Genomic DNA, 26,279 nt, shown 5'->3' on the forward strand with positions numbered 1-26,279 from the left:
AAGTCCAAGGTTACTCTCTAGATATGTGAGTTAAGGAAAAAAGTCCGTGAGCTATCAGTCCAGTCTCGTACTTGTGCAGCTAAAAGCTCTTAGCGCAGTTGCAGTTTCTAATATACTGTACGACTGCTCTGCAACACCAGGAGGTTAAGGAGAGTAACAGCAGTGCAGTGTTGCCAGGTGACATTTCAGAAACTGATCACTGCACATTGCTCTGCAGGCCCACAGGTTAAGTGAATATCTAAACTAGCAGCTAATGGACAAGTCATAAAGATCATACTGAATAACAGGTAATTTTAAACTGGCTATAAATCTACATGGAGTCTATAGAAGGGAATGCACGGATGCAAGTGTGCCTCATGGATACTTTTATGTTCTGTTGACATGTCATGTGAGTGGATTTGGGTTTAAGTTTTGCCTTATCTAAAAATTGGCTTAAATATAGTTTTACAGTATCAGATTATTGCTCAGGTCAGTATGAGTGAGTCTGATTGTGGTCAGTCCTCAAATACTACATTTTCCCAAGCTCTCTGAACTGGCCTCTGAGGAGGTCTATTCCCTGGGGTATTCTTCAATTCTGATAATTTCAAGGAAGATTCTGAAATCAGACTGTATAATAATTATGTGTTAGAGCATTTCCAATCTGAACCTTATGCTCACTTTACAGCTTTTGCTTTATGACAGTTGTATTGGCGTAACTAATGGAGCAGGGAATGTTGTTGTCATGATGGAGATGAGCAGTGCAGGAATTTGTCATCTCTACTTCTAAGGCATATTGTGCTATTGTTTTTTTGTTCTGGTAGCTGGGATTTCAGTCAGGATGTCAAAGAAAACAAGAGGTAGGGGAGGAAGAAAAGTGGGGATGTGAGGAAAAAGGTTTATGTGATCAGTAATAGAATCAAAAAGGTTTACGCATGTTTGGAGTAGAGAAAAGGTTTCTTTATGAAATTAATTCTGTATTAAAAATGAACATTCCAGAAGATGTTTAAAAGTAGTTCTTGGTCCTCTTGGATGTATTTTATAATTCTTCTTAAACTGAATATCCAGAGATTCAGATTTTGAAAAATAGGCATAAAATCTTGTAATACCAGGCATTGAAATATTTTCAGGGTTTTGCATACAAATGCTAGCTTTGCATCAAAGCTGAGCCTCTGAATATGCATGCTGAGGAAGTGAGTCCTTAAACCTTAAATACGTGTTCAATTAAATGTGTTTCAAAAATTTGTTTCACCTGTCAATTAGATTGAAACATTAAAGAAATAGCATTCCTTTGTTTAGTTTTACTTTATTTGTTTCACCTGATTACTATCAGGTGGGTTTTTCCCTGTGTTCCCCCCCCACACACCTTCCCCCCTTTCATTATATCTTTACTTACTCTTCCAGGTTTGTACATTATGCCTTCTGTCTCTTGAGTTGTACCTAGTCCATCCGTTCTTGCACTTAGTTATAAAATTTATTGTCCAAGAAGGCAATGCAGTGTTGCATCAGCTGTTCCTTTGATAGCTCACCAGTGTCTTACCTAAATATTGGAAACTAACAGAATGACATTTCATTGCATTACCTCTATGTGGAACATTTTGCAAATGTTATTTGATAGTACCTGTGACTTAATATTTTTTAGAGTTAAGAATAAGATATTGTAATGTTACAAATGAATGTTTTCACTCATTGAATTTATTTTTAATTTTGAATTTTTTAATTATGTGTAAAGATGTGTATGGTCAGTTCAGGTAGTCATTCACAACACCTGTGAATGCAGCATTTGGTTGTGAAAGCCCAATCTGTCTCAGTGTTCTGTTCACAGAAGATGAGATTCCAAAATATAAAGAAGGCAACTTACAGTTCCTAATGTTTTTGAGAACAACATGTCTTCTAGTGTAGTTTTAAGTGCTTCAAGCTTTGTGTTTTCTTTAAAACAAATCTATGTTTTTACAACTGCTTGCTTATTTTTCAAAGCAAATTGCGGTTAAATACTAGGTGCAATTCAAGAAGCTTGTTATTGTTGTGAAAACTGAAAATCAATCTCACATGAGTCAGTCAGACTCTTGTTTGGGTTTATTTTGTAAAATGTATGGATTCTAAAAGAAGTTAAAAGGTTGTAAGGCATAAAATTGCTACTAACCTAGCAAGAAACTGGCTAAACAAAATTAATTTGAATTGATGTAATGTTCTTATTGGAAAAATTCTTGATCTCATGTTTTCATCTTGTTACAGTGAACCATTTTCATGTTTTTGAATTGTTTTATCTTTTATGTGTGAATTTGGATTTTAACTTGGTATTTTTAGGAAAAAATCCTTAGCAGATTATTAACTTTGCTTATTTATTAGCCAAGGATCAGGTAGGGGAGGGGGGCAGGGAGAAGATTGGTTGCATTTAGAGAAGTGAATAATTTAAAGTTTTCTGGAAAAAATCTACCAATGGTTGATTGTTACTGTTTTCAATCATGACTAATCAATATGAAACTAAATATTCTTTATTAGTTCATCAAACTAATAAATTATGTCTAATTCATATCATAGGAAGCCTGACTTACAGATGTAAGCACCAGCATGTAAGGTGTCTATATTTTTGTATGTACTATTAAATTCAGGAAACACTTTTGTGTTTGGATGTTGATTGTCGATATTCTTTCCCTAGCTGACATATTTCCAAGATGATTTCCAGTACATATTGAATGTTAACATGTGATACAGAGAGTATCTGTGATATTTCCATTTGAAGGAACCATACTGTTTAGTCACAGTACAATGTTTAAGCAAATTGCAGTTCTCACTGCTGCCTAGGATGCTGTTAAAATGAAAAGATCCAACCTGAGCATAGAAAATGAATGTGAATGCTTGTTCTTTACGTCCTAGCTGTTGTGCTTCTTATTGTGGTCAAGATTTCCAATAGTGCTTGGTTGATTTAGGATTGCAGTTCTTACTGTGATTTCTAAAAACTCATTATTCACTCAAGAAAGGTAGTGATTTCAAAATCTGTGGGGAAACTAATGTATAAATGCTGCAGATCAGAAGCCTTACTACAGCTTCCTGATGTTTTTTTGTATGCTTCATAAGAGACTTTTAAGACCACAATAATATTTTTATAATCTTGACCTATCGTATAATATTTTTCATAATAAAGATGTGGCCGGTGTTTGATTGCATCATGCTTGCAGATATATGTACTAAGTATAAATGCACCAACATTATTCTATATTCATAAATAAATGTCCATGTCATCTCTTTTCTTTTAAGGAAATGATCATTGACAAGGTTAATGGACAGGTTGTCCCTCGGTACTTGATATATGACATTATCAAGTTTAATGTAAGTACTTTCAATTTTATTGGTTATCATTAGTTATTGATTCTTACTTTAATTTTAATCTTATTTATATAAGAGCTCCAAAGTAAATTTAAACACCAAAAGCGTTTGGGTGTTTTTACAACTCGATAACAAGCAATGCATCAGAATTAAGACTGAAAGCAGCCTTACAGTACGTGTCAATTTATTTCCACCTGCTCAAGAAAAAAAATGGCAGTTTGAAACAGCCTGCTAAACACTGTTGGAATATTTCCCATTTCTAGAGCATGTTTGAACTATTTACGCAGTGAAATCAATAGGGCATGAAGAAGTTAGCCTGTAAGTGGTGTATTTGTTACCAGAGCATCACAGTACTTGTTAAGCTGCTCTGTCACCTCCTTCTCAAATTTCTGTTTGAAACCAGGCATCTGGCCCTCTGCTAAGTCCTCAACAGCAGGCTCTCCTGATGGCACAGGCTGTAGGAAAAGTGTGTAAGAAAGAAATATGTTGTGGAAGTTGTGGAAAAGTAGAATAAAGTCTATGAATAAAGTCTTTGTGGTCACAAGAAAGAGCTGTTAAAGAGCACTGAAAATAGGAAACTTGTTTTCTGTAAACCAGCTTTCAAATACGGTAAAGGTTTGCATGTCACCAAAGGGCTCTTGTTGGCGTCTTTTATAGATTTTTTTTTTCATCGTAGCTCATATGTTACTGTCTTTTGGATTTGCAAATCAGCACAGAACAGTGCTGATAACACAGGTATGGTTTTTGTTACTGCTGAGCAGCACTTGCACAGTCTCAAGCCCTTTTCTATTTCTCACCCTACCCCACCAGTGAGAAGGCTTGGGGTGCACAAGAAGTTGGGAAGGGGACACAGCTGGGACAGCTGACCCCAGCTGACCAAAGGGACATTCCATACCATATGGTGTCATGCTCAGCATATAAAGCTGGGGGAAGAAGAGCAAAGAGGGGGATGTTTGGATTTAAGGCATTTGCCTTGCCAAGTCACCATTGTGTGTGACGGAGCCCTGCTGTCCTGGAGATAACTAAACGCCTCCCTGACCATTGGAAGTGGTGAATGAATTCCTTACTTGGCTTTCTTTGCATGTGCAGCTTTTGTTTTACCTTTGAAACTCTCTTTATCTCCAACTTGGGTTTTCTCACTTAGACCCTTTTCATTCTCTCTCCCAGTCTTATTCTAGGGGGCCTGAATGAGCAGCTGTGGGAATCTTAGCCACCTACTGTAGTTAAACCACAACGTGTTAAATTTAGTTGCTAGACCTGTGACTAAATAGCCCATGGAGAAAACACTCTAGTATCTGTTAATGCTTCTGGAAAAACAAAATTATTATTTCAGTGCACCAAACAGGACAAGAACAGTATTAGTAAACCACAGTGCATTTCAGACTTTCTAAACTACAGTCTTGAGTAAGATACGAGTCAGCTCAGTCACTCAGTGTAAGTGGGAATTGCAAATGTAGGCATGGTACTAGTCACCACAAATTACTTTGGTATTCTTGGAAGTGTAGTCATACTGTGAATTAGGACAGCTGCTTTTAAAAGTAGTAGTTTGTGGGAATAAGTGTTAGATTAGGACTAGAAGCTTTTTGTTAACACATTTAAATTCTGTATCTGGATGTCCTTTCTCTAACCTTGTCTGTGAAGTAGGTGTTAGTTTCCTGGATTCCTCCTATGATTAAGACTTTTCCCTAAGCAAGAATTCCATGTAGTCTTCTGAAAAAAACAGTTTTCTACAGCCACTCTTGAGTTCTCATTTTTCCTTTACATTTTCTTACCTGTTCCTCCTCCTGTGATTCTATGTTTCTTTACCTTCATGTCTTTCCTTGTCTCTGCACTCCTTTTGTGTCTAACCTGCCATTAACTGCTGTTACGCTTCCTTTAAAATATACATGCAAGGTAAGAAATGTACAGTCTCCTCTGTCCGTCGGTTTGGGATGTGCGTATACTCTTCTAGCAAAATAACACTTTTTGGAAGTCATAATTATTTTGGTGAGACTTTTTTTGTGGTGGATGGGGAGGAAACCCACATTTGTAGTGAAGTGCCCAGACTTACCATGATGAATCCCACTTGGCAAACAGGAAAAATGATCAGAGGATTGTCAACTTTTGAGAAAAGTGTCCTGTTGAGCAGGGCTTTAAATGCTTTAAAGCTTGTTTGGTTTTGTTTGTTTTTTTGTTTTTTAAATGCACTGGTAATGAGAGAGAGGAGTTAGTTACTACGTAATACTTTTTTAATGTGAAGGACAAATTAAGATGATGTTATCAGTATGAGTACAAGCATAGTACAAGCACAGTACTCTGCTCTTGGAGATGCAACTTCATGGAATGCAATCTGTGGAAATGCACATACAAACCCCATTGATGAACACCTTTGCTGAGGCAAACCTCATGTTTTAGTCAGATATAGCAAACTAGAGATATTTTCACCTGAACTTATTCTCAAATGCTCAACCTGTTCTGCTAGCTGAGTGTTGTGAAGTTGTCTGGCTTTTTCAGAATATTCCTTCTGAAATATTGCATTCATAAATTCCACAGTACATCCCAAAGACTTATGTACACTATTAATACTCATGAGAATTTGTGTGCTAGGATGACCAGTACTAACACAAAAAATACAGAAGTTAGTCCTAAAATAAGGAAATATATAGTTTTTCCGAATGCAACGTGTAGTATAGTAAGATATATGTCAACTTGTGCCCCTCAGGATGACTGTAAATAATGTACATAATAATGGCCAGTCTTCGTGAACGAAGATTTTGGGAAAGGTCTTTTACCTTTCCAGCCTGCGCAATGGATTTTTTAGGTGAGACACAGCATGCGCTGAACTGAGCCCACCCTTTAATCCTAAGGTTCATCTGCCGGGGCCAAGCAATCTTGGACAATGGCAGTGAGGTCCTCAGGACGTAGGTTTTTTTAGAGTGACCTTCTCATAGATGGATGGCCTCACAGGGCTAACGAGCTCCATCTGCCCGGGGGACTGGGGAATTGAACCTGGGTTGCAGCAATGAGAGTCCTGCATGCTAACCACTAGGCCACCAGGGGTCCCTATAATGTACATAACAGCAAAAGCTATTAACATGTATATAAAAAAAAAGGAATTAAATTTCAGATCACAGTAAAATAATGTCATATAATTCAAAATTTCCCAATGTAATTTACTGTAATATCACTTTGAATAATTCTCAGTACATTTGGCCAGCACTATTGTTGTGCTTCAAAATTACAGTGTACTCTATTCTTGTATTTATTTGAGTTCTTCATTATCTTGGCCTTGGGTGGCTAAGTAGTGTTAAAATTCCTGTTTGGAAGTGTAGCAGTTGAGACCAGGCCACCTTATTTCTGTTCTATACTCTATTTCTCAGGCTTTTACTAAGAGGACATGTTGGACCGAAAACCTACACCTAAATGAAGCCCAAAATGCTTACCATGGCTTCTCTGTGTCCAAGTTAACTAAACACCATGACCACTGTTGCCTTCTATGTACAGAAATTGTGAGAGGGTACTTTTATTCTTAAAACTGCATGTTTATAGTTTCAGCCTAAAAACCAAAGATCTCAAACTATAAATAGTTGTTTTCAATTTCTCCCTTGGAGCGTTTGAAAAGTTTAGTGTTTAAGAGACCAGTGTCAATTTGAGATTTAAGAAGCAGTGGCCTTCTAGTAATGAATCAGCTGTGAGTAAGAGTAATATTTTTCATTTAATGTGCAATACTTTGATTTTGGGAGAGCAATCCAACATGGAATCATGGAGCTTTACAGTACATCATGGGATCTTTCTTCAGACTTAGTAATTCACCTTAGCATGACCATACAGGAGGTAAGGAAGTCACCTTGAACAAGGATAATGTGTCCATATGAGAGAATGGTAACGGAAACTTTATGGTGAGTAAAAGCTGTAGAAACAAATCAAGGAGAATAGTAAGGGAATAAAATGAGAGAAAGTGAGTGGGCAAAGACCTACCTTTTACAAATTTTAATCCACATTGTTATCAGTGAGGCTTGTTGTTACTTAGCTTTTTGATTTTGCTGTAGTGTATGAAGAATAAACCACGGCAGCATTCTGGAAAGAACCAAAGGAAACTTAAGAGAATAGATGGATTGATATATGTAGTGTGTATTTGGCTCTAGATATGTATACAGGAAAAGTTTTAGGAGGAAGGGAAAATAAAAATTGAGTTTCAGTGATTGGGAGAGACCTATACTGGAGTACTTGAGGAAAGCATGCCAATAATCTATCTTGGTGGTCTCTTTCCATGATAAATTTTGTATTGAATTCTGATGCTTATCACGTATAGCTGCTACAAAAGTCAGTCTTCAGGAATGCTGATGGAATCCTTTGACTCAATTTCTTTTACTTACTGTTTCTGTGACATCTGGTTTCAAGAAACTTGTGGTAACACTTCCCATTGTGTTACAAGAGGTGCCTGTGTCAAGAAAAAGAAATGATTCTTCAGGACATTTAAAAAGATCTTTTTTTGTTGTAACTTTCTTCAGTCTGAATCATGATGTTGATTGTTATTAATAGCAACTCAAAATCTGACATTGCTGTCCCACTGCTTTCATCTCACATGCTAAAATCAATTTCATAGAAAGGAAGCTGTATCATAGTGAAATAAGCCTGCCCTCTGGCCTCAACTCTTTGAGGGGCCACAGAGCAATCCCTGATTTTTCTTTTCTGCTTTGTTTGGTTCTTTCTATAGAGAACAACTCAGACGATATAAAATTATCATAGAATATACAGAGTTGGAAGGGGCCTATCAGTACCATAGAGCCCAACTCCTGGCCCAGCACAGGGCACCCCAAGAATCACACCGTGTGCTTGGTGGCTTTGTCCAAATGCTTCCTGAACTCTCTCAGGCTTGATGCCATGACCACTTCACTGGGGAGCCTCTTCCAGTGCCCAGCCACTCTCTGGGTGAAAAACATTTTCCTGATAGCCAATTTGAACCTCCCCTGACTCAGCTTCATGCCATTTCCTCGAGTCCTATCATCGGTCACGAGAGTGATCGGTGCCTCCCCTCTGCTTCCTGCTGTGAGGATGTTGAAGACCACAATGAGGTTGCCCCTCAGTCTCCTCTTCTGCAGGCTGAACAAACCAAGTGACCTCAACTGCTCCTCCAGACCCTTCACCATCCTCGTGGCCCTCCTTTAGACACTCTCTAAGAGCTTAATGGCTTTTTTATATTGTGGTGCCCAAAGCTGCACACAATATTCAAGGTTAGGCCACCCCAGCGCAGAGCAGAGAGGGACAATCACCTCCCTTGACTGGCTGGTGATACTTTGCCTGATGCCCCCCAGGACACGGTTGGCCCTCCTGGCTGTCAGGGCACTGCTGACTCATATTCAACTTGCTTTGGACCAGGACCCACAGGTCCCTTTCTGCTGCACTGCTTTCCAGCATCTCATTCCCCAGTCTATACACATAACTGAAGTTTGTTCTGAGAGGCTGAATATACTGATAAATGAAACTGTGCGAGGGGCGGGATCCTACTACTCAGTCTTTGTCCTGTTTTAAAGTAGTTAAAATGGTCCTTAGCACACTTTTGGTCCTGGCTGGCTGCTTCTCAAGAACTCAAGAACTGCTGAGCAGTTCTTAAGAGTAGTTTAAAGTTTGACATTGCTCAGGAACCATTCTTGTCAGATGTTCTGAGATCTTCTAGTTCTCTTTTTAGAGAGTATGAATGTGGTCAGATAACTGATGGCTTCAGGGACAGTGATGAGGCCTTTGCCCTGTTTGTTCACTAGTGTGGATGTACCCAGAGTGTCTTCTAGTTCACAGACTTGGGGCTCACCTCTCTGAAATTCAGAAAGTGCTGTTTTGTGAAATATCAGGTATTCTGCTATTAATGTGTCTTCAGGGGCTTAGGGCAGAGGACATGGAGGCTCCTTCTGTAAAAAAGAAGAGAGGGAATAAGGTGAAATAAAAAATAGTAGTATATCATGATATACCTTCGGTAGGGTCGCCCATGCCAGACAGGTCAAAACCATAGGACCAGATAAACTACATCCTTGGGCAGGATGAGCTCATTAGCCTTCTGGCAGTCATCCTAGGAGAAGGACAACTCTCATCCCAAACCCGGGCAGATGGAGCTCACTTAGCCCTGTAAGGGCATCCATCTATGAGAAGGTCACTCTAATCAAACCTACATCCTGAGGACCTCGCTGCCACCGTCCAAGCTCGCTCGGCCCTGGCAGATGAACCTCAGGATTAAAGGGTGGGTTCAGTTCTGCACATACTGCATCTCACCTAAAAAATCCATGGCGCAGGCTTGAAGGCTTTACCCACGTGCAAAAAGTCCTGTAGCGACGGGCGAGGGTCGAAACGGTAGGTGAAAGATGCACTGGGAGCCGCAGACTCAACCCTGCATGCAGGCGGTTCAGGATATTGGTCATTTGAGACTGACAAAGATGAGAGTCTCTTGGGGCAGCACCCTGAACGACCAAGCAGCCTTTTCAAGGACAGCACTGCTTGCTCAACTCAGAGAGGGGCCTAGAAAAGGTGGCCTAAACAAAGCTCATTTCCACCTTCACCCAGTTGGTTAACCGCAGACCAACGGGCATCTTCTTCCAATGCGGTCGCACAAAGAGCAAAAGACAAAGGCATGCACCTGCCTCCAAAGGTGTACCCAAATTAACTCTAGCATGTTGGAACATCAGAACCATGCTCGATTCTGCAGATAGTGGACGTCCTGAGCGACGTTCTACCCTAATTGCCCATGAACTGGCTTGTCTCAACATCGACATTGCTGCTCTCAGCGAAGTTCGCCTTCACGAGGAAGGTAGCCTCAGAGAACATGGTGCCGGTTACACACTCTTTTGGTCAGGTAAGCCCAAAACCGAAAAACATCTCTCAGGTGTCGGCTTCATGATCAAAAACTCTATTCTTCCCAAACTCGAAAATCTGCCGACAGGTCACTCTGACCGCATTATCTCCCTACACCTTTCACTAAACAACAACCAGCACGTTGTTATCTTCACTATATATGCCCCAACTCTCCAAGCTGACCCTGCTGAAAAAGAAAAATTTTACACTGACCTGCGCCGCCTTACCCAAAAGGTGCCCGCAGATGATAAGATCATTATCCTTGGTGATTTCAATGCCAGAGTAGGTAAGAATTTTGAAGCCTGGAAAGGCATATTAGGCAAGCATGGTGTTGGAAACTGCAACGATAATGGTCGACTTCTGCTAGAATTCTGTGCGGAGCAACAGTTTACCATCTCTAATACTATCTTTCAGCAGAAAAATAGTCTGAAGACAACCTGGATGCACCCCAGGTCTAAGCACTGGCACCTCATCGATTATGTCTTGGTGCGTCGGAGAGATGTCCGCGATGTCCTCCACACCCGCGTGATGCCCAGCGCAGAATGTCAAACAGACCATTGGCTTGTGCGCTGTAAACTCAACTTTAATCTCAAATTCAAACCCAAAAGGGTCAGTATCCCAAGGAGAAGACTCCAAGTTAACAATCTCCAATCAACCACAGTAAGAGAAAGATTCCAGGCAAACCTTCAAACTAGGCTCGAAAACCATTCCACAGATTCTGCAGTTTCCTCCCCTGAAACAATTTGGCATCATATTAAAAGCTGCATCCTGCAATCCTCTGAAGAATCCTTAGGGTTCTCCCTCAAGAAGAACAAGGACTGGTTTGATGAAAACAATCAAGAAATCCAGGACTTGTTGAGGAAGAATAGAACTGCCCACCAAGCACACCTTGCACTGCCATCTTGTCACGCAAGAAAAACAGCCTTTCGTCTTGCATGCAGCAAGCTCCAACAGAAACTCCGTGACATCCAGAATAAGTGGTGGACCGATCTAGCTGCAAAAACTCAACTATGTGCAGATACAGGTGATCACAAAGGATTCTGTGAGGCCCTGAAAACAGCATATGGGCCTACATACCAAGTCCAAAGCCCATTACTCAGTGCAGATGGTCAAACACTTCTAGCAGATAAAACCTCCATTCTGAATAGATGGTCTGAACACTTTCAGACTCTTTTCAGTACCAACCGTGTAGTACAAGACTCAGCAATTCAGTCCATCACACAACAACCGGTGAAATACAAATTGGATACTGCCCCCACTTTAGGAGAAACCCTCAAGGCCATACAGCAGGTGAAAATCGGCAAGGCAGCTGGGGTTGATGGAATTCCACCCGAAGTCTGGAAACATGGGGGCCTTGCACTCCATGCTAAATTTCATGAGTTTGTGGTGCGCTGTTGGGAACTAGGCGAACTACCTTCAGACCTTCGTGATGCAGTCATCATCACCTTGTATAAGAAGAAAGGTACCAAAGCAGACTGTTCAAATTACCGTGGTATTACTCTGCTCTCCATTGCTGGCAAAATCCTGGCAAGAATACTCCTGAACAGACTAATACCTGCTATAGCAGAAGGAATTCTACCTGAAAGTCAGTGTGGTTTCAGAGCCAACAGGAGCACCACAGACATGATATTTGCTCTCAGACAACTGCAAGAGAGTGTAGGGAACAGAACAGAGGTCTCTATGTAACCTTTGTCGACCTCACCAAGGCTTTCGATACTGTGGGCAGAAAAGGTCTGTGGCAGATTTTGGAACGTTTAGGTTGTCCCCCCAAGTTCCTTAAAATGATCCTCTCACTTCATGAGGATCAGCACGGCCAAGTCAGACATGGCAACACACTTTCTGAGCCCTTTCTGATAAAGAATGGTGTGAAACAAGGCTGCGTTCTCGCTCCTACCCTATTCACAGTCTTTTTCAGCATGATGCTCCAAAGGGCCATGGCAGACCTCGATGATCAGGACGGTATGTGCATACGATATCGTACTGACGGAAGCCTATTCAACCTAAGGCGACTGAAGGCCCACACCAAGACCCTAAACCATCTTGTCCGGGAGCTGCTTTACGCTGATGATGCCGTCCTTGTTGCTCACACAGAAGCAGCTCTGCAGCGTTTAACATCCTGCTTTGCAGACGCTGCTGAGCTCTTTGGGTTGGAAGTCAGCTTAAAGAAGACAGAAGTTCTCCATCAACCTGCACCTCAGGAAGTCCTCCATCATCCCCACATCACCATCGGACAATCAGAACTCAAATCAGTCCAACAGTTTAATTACCTAGGCAGCCTCATCTCCTCGGACGGTAAGATTGACGGGGAGATAGATAACAGATTAGCGAAGGCATATAGTGCTTTCGGAAAGCTTCATAAAAGAGTCTGGCGAAATAAACACTTGAAGAAAAGTACCAAGATCAGTGTTTACAGAGCCATAGTGCTGTCTACTCTTTTATATGGCTCCGAATCATGGGTCATCTACCGCCACCACCTGCGTCTTCTAGAACGCTTCCATCAACGCTGCCTCTGCACAATCCTAAACATCCACTGGTCAGACTATGTGACCAATACATCTGTTCTCGAACAGGCAGCAATCACAGGTATTGAGGCCATGTTGCTGAGAACACAGCTGCGTTGGGCTGGGCACGTCTCTAGGATGAAAGACCACCGCCTCCCTAAGATCCTGCTTTACGGTGAACTTGCCACTGGCTGCCGCAAGAGAGGAGCCCCAAAGAAAAGATACAAGGACTCCCTGAAGCAACAACTCAGCCTTGGCCATATTGATCACCATAACTGGTCTACTCTGGCCTCCAATCGGGAGGCCTGGAGACACACCATTTATAACGCTGCTGATGCTTTTGAGAAAGCGCGCAGGATCACCCTTGAGGAGAAAAGACAACGCAGAAAGAATCGAGCCTTGCAGAATATACCACCTAAGGAGTCTTTCTGCTGTGTCTTTTGCAACCGGACATGCCTTTCTCGTATTGGCCTTTTTAGCCACCAACGCGCTTGCAAGAAACGTGGGTAGAGCCCTTCCCAAATCTTTGTTCGCGAAGCCTAGGCATGATGATGATATAACAGACAGCACAAGTCTGTTGTGGAGGGTTAAAGAAAATCTAAGGAGGATGAAAACTGGTATGCCACTATGCTTGTCTATGGAGAGGATGGCACCAATATGGGAAAGATGTCATTATCATCTCAAATCACTTTTGGCTCGTGAAATGTCTGTAAGTAGGGATCAATTTTAACACAGTTTGTCTTTTCTTACAACCGATTGGATTTTTTTTCCTGAGAAAAATCTTTTTCTCACTGAAAAATTATAAAGTCTTTAATAAAAATTCATGTGTTTATTTAGCTTTTAATTTTCTAATTGAGGTGTTTTTTTTCCCACATGCATGTCACTGGCTATGTGTGAGCTCTACACACTTGAAATCTGGATTTTTCATATTCCTCTGAACATAAAAGCCTAATGGCACCCAACATTCTCGTGGTGTTTAGCCCTAATGGAGTACAGAGCTAAATCCCTGAGGCGCATGTTACTTTTCAACTTCTTGATTTGCCTCTGTATGTGGTTGAGTTCATTATTATGAAATCATAGTAGCTGTATTGCACTAGCTCTTTCACCTGAATAGTGAATAAGATGTTTAATGTGGATAATTCTGGTGTAACAGAGGAAACTGAAAGTAGAATAATTAATAATTAATACAGGGAAATCCAAATCCCTTTTTGTCTGAAACAACCCACAAGAGAAGGTGTCTTCATTCTCCAGTCATCTTAGAGACAACTTTCCTGAAAAACCTTGTTTTGAGAAGCTTTTTCTGAGATAATATTCAGTAGCTACATGTAAATGTATAGACACTAAACTTAAGCAACTATTTTTTTCCTTAGTTAAGTAATAAAAAGTAACACTGGCATGATGTAGGATCTAATTAGTGCATTCTTAGCAAGGATGCTGAAAGTGGATACTACTTTCCTTTTCCTTTCTAACCCTGGCCTTTAAATTTTTAAACTCTAGCCAAGTTTTCATGAGACCAGATTGCAATGGTAAGAATAGACTGAACGCTTGAAAAAGAATAATTATTTAGACGTTTAGAAAGGAGATAGAATTCTGATTCAATTTCCTAATACTCTGTGCATTAAATTAAGTCAAGATCAAGATTTCTTTGGTTGTCATTATACATAGCAATGCTGTTGCTATTAGATAAAATTTGTCATGGTAAATAGGTATGCTAGTCATAAATCCCGCTTACAGCCAATGTGCTCATTGAATTAATGCATGAAAAATGTTTGTTTTAAATCCCTGTAAAATATTACCTTGTCTGACTTTTCCATTACAAACTTTATTTTAAAACAATGTAATGCTCACAGTACGTGCTGTCTCTTAGTTGCTAGCCTCTTAACCTTATCTTAAAAAGGTGAAACCTGTGGAAGTTTTGAGGGCACAATTCAGAGGTGCAAGTGTTTAATTGTGTCTTTTCTGTTTAAAAATGCACCTGGCTGCCATTCACCCTTCCACTCTTAATTTTAATTCTGAGGCTCTATTTCAAATGGTACCTGAAAATACAGATTTAAAATGCTTTTTTTACTAATAGTACTGTTGAAAATGAGGATGCTATGCTCGTGTTTGCTCTTGCACCCTCTCAATTATTTATTGCAGAGACTTACCTAACAAACACCAGGATGTTTGTAATGATGCTCTTAATGTGTGTTATGTTCTTGACATCTGTATATATCACTTCATTCCTTCATGGCTCAGGGTGTAAGGTAAATGAAATGAGCATCCACTCCGTTGTGTCTTGCTTTGCTTTCTGTTCACTCTGGGAGAGATGCATTAAGTTTACTTTCTCTTCCTCCTCTGGTTTTTATGGTGCTGTCTGTTGAGAGCAACAACAGCTTGGCCAGGTAATGTGTTTCAGTATTCTGAAGTTCTGAAATGGTAGCATTGCGGTATAGGAAGAGCAACAAATGGTGGACCTGTAGGATGGAGAATCAACATGGTAAGGGAGTGACGCTGCAGAAGCTTTTGGGTCTGTGGAGCTGGATTGGCAGAAATACATCTTAGCTTTTCGAAGTCACAGTTGAGCATCTTTTGTGCATCATTGAAAACCTGACTTAAATGTCTCAGCAGCACAATTTCCGAATCTTCATACCTCTTCTGTAAACTTTCAGACAGTTAACTTGTGTTTTCTTCACTGTTCCTCCTTGTGCTTGAGCGAAGTGCACAGCAACTGAAAACTAGGATTTCTATGCGTTTTTGCATCTCTTTTTTTTAAATGTCTCCTTTGCTAACATGCCTGCATAAAGTAAATTATTGCTGAAGAGTGATAATTAGTACATGCTGAACAGGATGTCTTTGCTGTTTTTGTGTTCTTGATTTTGTATTTTTTGTCTAATAAGCTGCTTGTTGTTGGGGAGCATTGTTTAGTGGTAATTAGTTTGAAGCCTGACTGTTTTACTTGCTGGTCAGATTGTGTGAAGAAAATGTTATTTCTTCCTTTCCCTTACATCTCTGATCCTCCTTTTCGCAACCCAGGGGGCACTGTAGATCACAGTGAAGGTGGTTTGTTCTCCACATTTTCCAAAATAAAGAATGCTTAATAGAATATTATATAAAAGCAAAGGGACTGTATTAAATTTTGTCATGTCCTGTTTCATTCTCCAAATGTAAGTGTTACTCTCATTAGAACCTTTTTGAATGGCAGATTATCACTAGTATAATTGTCAGAGGAAGGGACACAAAGTGTTGCTCCTGGGAGAGAGATACAGGACAAACAGTTCTCCAAGAGTAACTTTAGAAGTTGTCATGGTATTAAATCCTTTATATTTTTCAGGTTCTGTATGTTTTACTTGCTTACTCTGATGTGTTTAGTTGCATTGTAAATGAAAATAACTCTGAGATATTTCAAACCTTAAACACGATTTGGAGAATAAAGTCCACAAACAAATTTTTTGTTCTTAGATGGTCTTCTTAAAGAACTTTTCTCAATATCTTTGCTAAACAATTTTTTGCCTTTCATGGTTTTAGCCTTAAAAGCCCCTCACTTTTATTTGCAGTATCTTTTTATCTTGTTGTAATGCTAGGAACTGCTTATGATTAAATAGAAAAACTGTCTCCCTCATCTTGCAATTTATAAGTCATTCCCATAGGAACTGCCAAGTGGAATTAAAGCCAACTTCTGTCTCAAGCAAATATAGAGATCTCTCAAAAATGCGGCAGTAATCACAGCTGAAGTGGAAAGTGTGAAAAACTTTGCAGTGGAGCGGATTTTGCAGTTGCATTATCATGTCCAGTTTTCTATGTACTGGGAATTAAGTCTAACACAGGGTTTTTCTTGTCCAGTATCTTTCAAAACAGAAAAAACTATAAGCGAAATAGAGCATGATAGGGAATATGTCATATGGAAGCAGTGAGAGTGTGTTCAAATGTTGTCATGTCTTATTTTCCTAACTTAGTTTTAATTACTCCTTTTCTGCAATTAATGTAGCCATAATACTTCATTTTTTTTCAACTTTCTGTCTCTTACCTTCCCATCTTTCTCCTGTTTCTAGGAGAAAAAAACTAGAGAAAAAATAGTCAATTGGAATGGTGTACCAAATATAAAATAACTATATAGTTCAAGATAGGTTTTATGAAGGCGAAAGCAGGACCTCTCTAGTATTTTCTCTTCCATACCTAATTGGGAGGGAATTGGGATTTTTCAGTCTGGAGAAGAAAAGGCTCAGGGGAGATCTTATAGCACCTTCCAGTACCTAAAGGGGCCCTACAAGAGAGCTGGAGAGGGACTTTTCACAAGGGCCTGTAGTGACAGAACAAGGGAAATGGCTTTAAGCTGAAAGAGAGTAGGTTGAGATGAGATACTAGGAAGAAATTCTTTTCTGTAAGGGTGGTGAGGCACTGGCAGAGGTTGCCCAGAGAAGCTGTGGATGTCCCATCCCTGGAAGTGTTCAAGGCCAGGCTGGATGGGGCTTTGAGCAACCTGGTCTAGGGGAAGGTATCCCTGCCCATGACAGGGGGATTGGAACTACATGATCTTTAAGGTTGCTTCCAATCCAAACCATTCTATGATTCTAATACGTCTGAATACCCTGACTGACTGTTGTGATCTAGGAGAGAATGTGAAGGCTATATTTTCATCCTTTTTAGAATATTTCTCTTATTTAAAAGAAATATGAAGAAAAAGACTACTTTTCTTTTGAAATGAGTATTATATTAATCAGTATTTCTTATTCATAAGCTAAGCATGCACACAATGAACTAGATACCTTAAAAGAAGATTATGTATTGAAATGATGGATATTAAGTCTTCAGGAGTATAACATCTATTACAAGCTGATACTTAATTTTTAGTTCTATCACGGTTTAGGAAACGTAGGTAGTTCCTTTTCTAAGATAGTATTTGTGAATAAGTGCTGATTGTTACTACTTTTTTTTTATTCTCTTTTCTAGTTTTTAGGAGACTTCATACTTACTGTACTAGTCTTATTTTAAATACCATGAAGTGATTTGTATTCTAAGAACATCAGTGCCAGAATCTTTTCAAGTATGAAATGCTTTGAATAATGTCTTTAAGATGAAGGAATTTTCCCACGGTTCTTTAATTCACTGGAGTGATAATTCTTTATCATAAAGACAGCCGTGTGAAAACCCATAATAGCTATTCCTATGAAGAGTCATTGTGAATGGCTGGTAGAAAGGAAGGCAGTGTGAGGCGAGTAGAAGCAGAAAGAGCAAATAGTGACTGGATCATCTAGTATCTGTTGCAATTAAGGTTAAGAATGCCTCCATACTACATGCAACAAAAGCACTAGGAAGAATAATTGGAAAAAGCAGAAACAGTAAAATCCTGTTTTTGACGTTGCACGTAGCCTAAATTCAGTGTAAAATAATTAAAATTTGTATTCCCATATGCAATCTTTTTGTGTGTAAATATCCGATGGTGATAATGACACATCTATTTTATAGTTATAAGTTATTAGAACTATGAGTTTTGCTTCTGTAATTGAAATGGGAAGTTCATCTACTCCTCAGATTACCTGAGGGGGAGGCAACCGATCTAGACAGAACAAAATTCCTTTTTGGTTCTAAGCGCTTACGTCCCAGTAAAATCCCCTTATTGAGTTCTGTTTTTGAGGGCTCAGAAAGATTTCTAAATGAAGTCACTGTAAATGCAATGAAACAATGAATTGGACTGAGATGTCTGTGCTCCCAAAATAGCAGCTACTAAGCTTTCGATGCCTAACTGGGGCTTTGTAATCAAAAGATGGGGCTTAAGGTTCATCCATGCTAGATACCTGTTTCCATAAGTCTGCCTTTTTACTGCCCGGTGTTAGTCGTGAGAATCATGATTTAGTCACTTCAACTGATAGTAAATATTCTGCTTTGTATGTGTTACCTTTACACTGGTGATGCAAACTTATCATCCACTTGAAATTACGGAGTTTTATGGTTTTTTTTCTTGAATTTGCTTTAAATTTTGAGCAATCCAAGAAGAGTAAGGAAGGGAGAAATGTTTGTATTATAATCTACTTTTTCTGTTTTGATCTTATCTCTTTACCCACAGTTTTGATAGTCCTGCTGTTTTGTTCAAGTTATGTTTGCTAATAAAAAACCCCTTTGGGGCTATATTTGTATGTTCTGTTGTACCTTGGTGTTAGCCATTGGCTACAAACTTCTTTCCTTTGTTGGTTTGTACATTTTTGAATTTATATTCAGTGATTATTTTTTTAAGTAAATACCAATAATTTAATATATGTCTTAAGCAATCTTTTGAATAGATCTGATTCTCCAAACCATTTTTGTTCTGTGGAAAATCAAAGTGATATTCTATTTTTTAAACTATCAGCATATAAATAGTAATTATGTTCTTGCTGCACGTTGGTTGTATTGTTACAATTGGAACAATATTTCACATGCTGTACCTCATTGATGCCAAGATAAATTTTAGAAACCATTTTGAGACTGCTGAATGCCTTGCCATTGTCATATCTCTTTTGAATATTTGAGTGATAAAAATTAAAAAAAAACCACCAAATTTTAACATGTATTTTTAGATTATATTGATTGTCATGCCTTTTGCCTTTTAGAAATGAAAAAATTAAGGATCATAATTCTATAAAATTTTTCATTTGTCTAATACTTTACTTTTAATCCTGCTTTAAAAAGAAAACTTCATAGGAAATGAAAAAAACCTTTTAGGTGATTGAATATAGTAATAATCTTATTTGGAAACTCAAACAGCACCTTCAGATTGTTTTTACATAAGGCTATGCATATAAAAAAAGCAGCATCAATAGAACCATGGTCAGAAGAAATAAGTGCCAGATCATTAATATAAAATGCAAAATATTAGACTACATGGTCTTCAGAAGATGGGAGAACTAATAATGGGCTTTCATTGGAAATGCAGATGTCAGCTGTGGGTGCCTTGAATTGTCAATAATAATGTTAAACACAGGGTAGAATATCAGGCTGAGCTTATCCTTTATTCTTCTCTCAAAATCATTAAAGCTAAGGCAGTTGTGACATATGTTCCACTATGGCTCAATAAGTGAAGACATGCATGGAACGTATATATGTATGTGTTCTGAATTATTCATGTCTCAGGTACTGCTCTGGAGAAGCAATTGGAACATGCTTTGCTGGTAGGTAGGCTTCAACCGTATCTCATTCAGGAAAGAAATAAATATTCTCTGTTTATCCCCGACCGTGCCAGTTATCAGCTATATATAGAGGCCCAGGCATTATTTTTCTTTTTAATATAGCTGCATTGGGAAAAAGCCAAATAAATACCAAAATCAAAGAGAGAGTACTTTTGTGGAATTTAGCACCTACATAACATGTTGTCTGCATCCATTTAGATAAGGACTTTCTATGAAATGGTCATGGAATTTGTCGAGCCGTAGCCACAAGGTCAACCATAGAGACAGGGGAAGGGAAACTTAAGCCTGTAGAGTAGCAGTAGATCCTCCTTTCTCCTTGCAGAGAGAGAGGTAGGGTGTGCAGCAGAAATCATGTTATTGTCTTACCTCTGTCTCAGCAATTCCTGCCATCGTCCTGTGTGTAATGACCTGGGATCTGAGTTACTCACCAGATGTAGCATGAGGTTGTGACTTCAACATCAAGGTCTCTGTGAGCTGGGTGGAGGGCAGGAGCACAGTCTGACGCTTGTCCAAATTCAGTCTCTCAGCACTCATTTGGAGCATTGTTATAGAAACTGTGGTTTTGGTGGGTGGGTGCGTTTTTCTTGGTGATGGCCTTTTTTTGGTTTTTGTTTTTCTGTGGTTTTTTGTTTGTTTGCTTGTTTGTTTGTGTTTTTTTTAATCTCTTGCCTTCTGCCATCCACTCAAGACAATGGATATTAAATGAGATGCAGACCCTGTTTTTTAGTGATTTTAAACATGTATTTCTTTTTGTGGTACACTAGGTTCTTATGTGAGATTATGTATGAGTTGTGTTAAGAACTTAATTTCAAGTAACATAAGTTTAAATTTAGAAATGTTGAGTCCTGGATGGATTTCAAAGTTCAGTAGGAATCTCATTTTATGTTTTGAAATTGTGTGGAGGATTGTGTTTAAAATCAAACCCATATTTTAAAGTGCCGCATCTATTGCAAGCCCACTCCATGCTGTGACCTTAGTGCAGTGCACAAAGGTTGAACAGGTGAAAAGAACTCAGCTGCTTGAGGAAGAGGTGTTGATTCAACAGATGACTCTTCTCTTAAGTTTTGTCTAAGTGATATTTTGCTTTAGATATATTAAATTTGCAGTGAGAGATAAGTGTAACTTTCTAGCATAGATAGGAGACAGATGCTATTTGTTAATTTTGTTTTACCCTTTGCTAAAAAACTTATTTTAGGTTAAAAATGTCTAGAACAGGAATTATCATGTAACATACTCCAGTAACTATGCACTTCAACAGTGGTGACCCTCATCCTTCTCGAACAAGTAAAAACTTACATATTGAAATAAAATCTCAAACATCTAAATGTTTAAATTAATAAAACATCTATATTGCCTAAAAACATGCTGTTATTTAATGTCTGAGTTTAGATTATACATGCATCAATGTCTTGAGTTTTGACAACTTCTAAATGTGTGCTTTGTACACTGAATAATCTCTTACTGTTTTTGTCAAGGTCTGAATTATTTATTGCAGCCTATGTTACCCTCCTACTTATTTGCTAAAAGCTAGAATTTTATCACTTCAAGTTTTTGGATATGTCTGGGATAAATGCATTGTATATTAGCACCATTTTTCATAATTATAGCAACTGTCTAATAACAAAGAAAAAGCTGCCCTCGTTCAATATTGCTTTTGTTCAGCATGTCCTTCACTTAAATTCAATGCTGTGCTAATTTACTTATTGTAAATGTCCTGTGCCTTTGTGAGAATTAACTACTCCTTGACTTCTTAGTTTCCTAGGCTGATGAAGAAGTTGTTCGGCAGCATTGTTTGTGTTTTTTCATCTCATACAATCTTATGTCAACCTAGCTCTGACCTTTATGTGATGGAACCTAGTTGTAATATACTCTTCTGCTTAACAAGCTTTGAAATAGAAATATATGATTGGCAGAACTGCAGGAAATAATTAGTTCCAAGCAGATGAAAAAAGTAAAAGGATTATTTAAAGGAAAAGAAAGTGATTCAGATGGTTTATGGTGCATATGAAGTCATCTCAGCTTTTAATTTAACTGTTAAGGGATTGGAATAAATTTAAATCACTGTACAAAAGCATTTCTGACTGAGTCATTGTAAAAAAGCTTTCTGAATAACTTTACTGCTTATTGGAAGCTCAAATATATGAAATACTAATTAGTTAATTTGCTCTTTCAGACCTACTAATAAAATACAGCTGAGTGGAAAAGCTTCTGTAGGAAAGAGAGCATGTGCACTAGATCTTGCTGAAATGTACCTAGAGAATTATGGTATTCTTTGAAGTAATAAAAAATATGTGTACACATTTCCCAGGAAAGAATTCTTCAATCAGTTCTTCGGTCAGTTGTTACAGGGGTCAAGATGTGTTTTTTATGTTTTAATTAGATGTGCAAACCAGGATAAGCTCAATCACTGTATAGATGAGTACTCAAGTATGCTGTACATGGGAGGAGAAAGAAAGGAAGGAAAGAAAGAAGGAAAGATTGATTCATTCTCTAGCATTTTGTCTGTGGCACTTAAAAATCTGTAGATTGTGCAGCTGTATTCTGTGGCAAATGAGTAAAGAGTAAGCCACTCTCCTGCGCTTGGGATTTTTCCATACTCTAATTTTCCATTCATTTGAATAGCTCTTTGCTAATAACACCTTCATGCTTGAAAGGAAGGCAATGCTGAAGGCAATAGTTAACAGCCAGATAAGCTTTCTTCTTCTCAAGCGTGGATCAGTGAACAGAGATTAGAAGACATTTCGCCCATGTTGTCTGTCACAGGCTTTGTACAGGATGTGCTTCCCCCTCAGAGTGATGTTGGCTATGCTGCCTGTTCCTATATAGACTGAAGCAGAGTCCTGAAAGAAAGTGGTTGGGAATTACATGTAGTTTGGGAGCAATGCATAGTTCTTAAAGTTGTTGTCATGAACAACTGCGGACTTTATTGTTAGAGGTCTTGTAAGGATCTAATGCTAGGAAAGAAATGTAAGACAAACTTAATGCTCCTTTGGGAGCATGAAATGCAGAAGATCATGGTGAAAGCCAACATGAGTTTGGAAAGAACTGATAAAATTCATGTTGGTCTAAAATTGGCACTCCGGTTTTCTCCTAATTGAGATATCTGTTCAGATATTACTTATTAATTATATCTCTTACCTTTTTATGCCTCATCAGAATGTCACTTTGCCATTTATTTTCTTGGCATTCTTTCTAATTGACCAGTTCAGATCCCTTCTGATGCACGTTAGAGCAGGGCTTTTCTCCTTCCAGCTGTGTTTAGTACAGAAAATACCCGGGTGCCGATTCTCCTGCTCAGCTCTACTGCTGCCATTAATGATTTGAGTCCCATGTCTCCTTAGTTTCTTGTGCTCATTGCTTTCAATTTTTGAAAAGTCTGGTTTGGAAGCCAAGGTTCTATGAGCTTATTCCTGTGGACTGTGAAAGGAACAGGTTTTGAAAGCTATTTTCTTGTGTGAATGGGGGGGCTAAATGAAGGATGATCTCAGGTAAATAACTTTCAGTGCTGTATCATGTTGCATGTAACAATGCAAATCTACAACTTTTTTGCCTTATTGCTGCGAAAACAGCATGTCTGATTGAAATGAACTTTAGAATTTATAAGCTGACAGTTACTTATTTTGTGCTAGTGATATCCACAGTGTGTTTTCCTTACTCTTTAATGTTCAAAATATAATAACTCCATTACAAGCCATTATTAATCCGACAAATGCGCATTTTGAATGCTCATACTTATCTGGCGCAATGCATCAAATGTATAAAGAGAATGTAAAGCTGCTGTTTCATTTCAGATCTTGAAAGGTCAGTGTGCTACTGAGACTTAGCAAAGGGCTTTTACTACCTTTTTGTGCCTGAGCCATCACATATCATGCACGTTTTTGTAGCCATTGTTTATTGGCACATTTTCCAACTGCAGCTATATTCTTCTCTTTTCAAGGACAGAAAAATGAACATTTATTTAATTAATGTTTCTTTCAAGGCATCAATATAGTACATTTGAAGCAAGGAATTCACTTAACTGTGTAAATATCATTTTTGTGTTGTCATTAATAGTATTGTGAACAAAAGGAGCTAAATGACTTCAGAGGAAAACTGTGTGGAAAGTATGTAGCTACTATGTAGAAGCTATAAGTAGGGAATATTTAAGTTGTTTTACTTAATTTTAAAGCTATTTAACTATTTTCTTCACCTATGCTTGAATGCATATTACAGGTTTCTTTCTTTCTATGAACTTTGATTTGATTAAACCTCTTACAGCCTGAGATAAATGCTTGAAAACAAAGTATTTGGGAAAAATGTAATGATTTGTTAATATTTTTATGTATCTGTAGGGTTCTAAGTGTTGTGAGGAAAACTTAGTTCAAATAATTTGGTGTTTCGTTTTAATAATGATTTTTGTAACTTGGCAGGGACAGCCTGTTGGAGACTGCGATTTTAACGTGCGACTTTCATGTATAGAGAAAGAGATTATATTTCCACGACATGAAAAGATGAAAAGTGGTCTTATCGACAAAGCACAGGAACCCTTCAGTGTTCGAAACAAACCATTTTTTGACATCTACACTTCAAGAAAGGTAAGCTTGATTTCAGTTGTTTTATGTTGGAGGCAGCAAAGCAGTGATAGGCATAGGTTTTCCCTCAACTTTTTTGTTGTTGTTTCCAACCAGTCGCTCTGCTCACCAAGTGTTCAGCAATGACTGGGGGGGCAGTTGGCAGCTTGGGATACTTTGAAAAGTGGTTCTTCTGAACTACTATTTTCTCATATTTAAAACGTGTACTTTGGCAAAACCTGATTCTTTAGTTTCATAATGTTGAATGATGATATAGAAGTTGAGTTTTAGGTTTGAAATGTCTCTGTGCTCAAGGGAATATCTGAGAGCTATGTTATTCACACTATCCTCCTTCTTAGGTAAGAATATAATGTTCTTTTTACTTCCATTCCCCATTTGGCCATAGGATAAGAATCATGAGTTGTGCTTGAACTCCTGCTTCATGTTCAGCGGTGATTATTAAGAGCCCATTCTCGTTAATGTCTCCACGTTTTACTTCTTAAAATACTGCCCTAGGTCTTCTGAAGTAATGCATATGACTTGCAAATACATATATGAGTTCCTGTCTTTCATAGTGCTCTCTTTTCTTCAGTATAGACATGTAAAATACTTTTATGTTCTTCTGTGAATTAAATGGCTCCTGGATAATACTTTCTTCTAGAAGAACCTGTTTTTCTCTGCACTGCTGTTGTAAGCAGTCCCGTGTCTCGTTAGCACAGAGCAATGAACAGCAAATTGTCAGTTTTCATTTCCTTTTGTCATTTCCTCGATCCTGTTGCAGGTAATGAATCTTGCTCCAAGAGGAGCGGTAATTGTATTTTGGATAACCAGGAGTGGCTGAAAAGTAAATAAAGAGATAAAACATAAGTTGAACTTTGAAAAAAAAATGGCAGAGATTAGCAGTTTTTGGAAAATTTAAGTCATGAACAATTCTGCGAGAGGTTTTTGTGGATAAAACACTATAAATGTTTTGATCACTTCTCTGTGTTGTTGCATTTCGGGTTGTCTGTTTCAGATCAACATTGTGAATGTGAAGTAAATTTTTCATGGGGTAGGGAGGAAGGCTGTTTGTCTGGAACATGTAAGTTTGAGCTGGAAATTAAAGGAAACTAGAGCAAAAGGAACATGTCTTACAAAGGGTTTCTTACATAATTTTATAGTTTCTTGAAGAGTTGTGAAGTTCCAGGTTATGTAACCTCATCTAAAAATCACAAAAAGAATGTGGTTGGAAGCATTCTTAGAAAAACTTCTAGTAAAACACATCTGTAAACAAATATCATGCTAGTTAAATCTAATTGCCAGCACATGACTAGTGAAATGATCCTCCACTTGCCAAAACCTAGGAAATCAAAATTATTCTCAAATTATTCTCAATAACTCTCTTTTTTTCTGTCTAAAGGAGATTTCTGAATTGTCCATGTGGATTCCACTGTGTGGGATTTTAACAGTTTGGACTAAGGCACTTTTTAAAGTCAGAGTTTTTACTGGTCTTTTTCTGTCCTTCTCAAACTCTGAGCATAAGCACTTTAAGACATTGACTGTCATATTACCAGCAGTAAAGCATCAAATATGTTGGTGATGGGAAAAAAAATTATACATGGCTAGAATTGGTTTTTCATAATAAACTTATAATTGCTTTTGACACAATATTTCTACAATATTTTTTCCTTTTGTCCTTGTCTGTCACCAGGTTTGATTAACTTGTGAATTATAAAATGAAGTAGTTATCTGGCCAATTTTTTTGATTTTTTGTAAAGAATATTTCTGTATGCAGCAGTTGGAGATACACACAGAGAGCAGGAGGGGTAGAGTTATTTGCAACACAGAATGAATAGCCATTGTTATTTTTCTCTTATTTTAGTAATTTCAAACATTTATGCTTTATCTACTCTGTACATGTATTAGGCCAAATTGGTAGGAAAATAAAGCAAGTAGGAGTAATATCCTGGGTTTTATCAAATTAT

The 26,279-nt window shown here is 38.3% G+C and overlaps 1 protein-coding gene across 3 annotated transcripts in view; it reads left to right on the forward strand.

Moving 5' to 3' along the window:
* Nucleotides 1–26,279, forward strand: part of RNGTT (RNA guanylyltransferase and 5'-phosphatase) — a 187,289-nt gene that overhangs the window by 48,285 nt on the left and 112,725 nt on the right. For 2 of the 3 annotated variants that reach the window (XM_027695540.1, XM_027695522.1), the window contains exons 10-11: nt 3,235–3,306; nt 24,175–24,339. In XM_027695540.1, coding sequence (XP_027551341.1) covers nt 3,235–3,306; nt 24,175–24,339 — 237 coding nt within the window. The remainder of the gene's footprint in view (nt 1–3,234; nt 3,307–24,174; nt 24,340–26,279) is intronic. The other variant, XM_027695530.1, reaches the window with a different exon arrangement.

Source organism: Neopelma chrysocephalum, unplaced genomic scaffold (genome assembly GCF_003984885.1).
Source record: "Neopelma chrysocephalum unplaced genomic scaffold, ASM398488v2 Primary Assembly neopelma1_23b, whole genome shotgun sequence".
Taxonomy (NCBI): domain Eukaryota; kingdom Metazoa; phylum Chordata; class Aves; order Passeriformes; family Pipridae; genus Neopelma; species Neopelma chrysocephalum.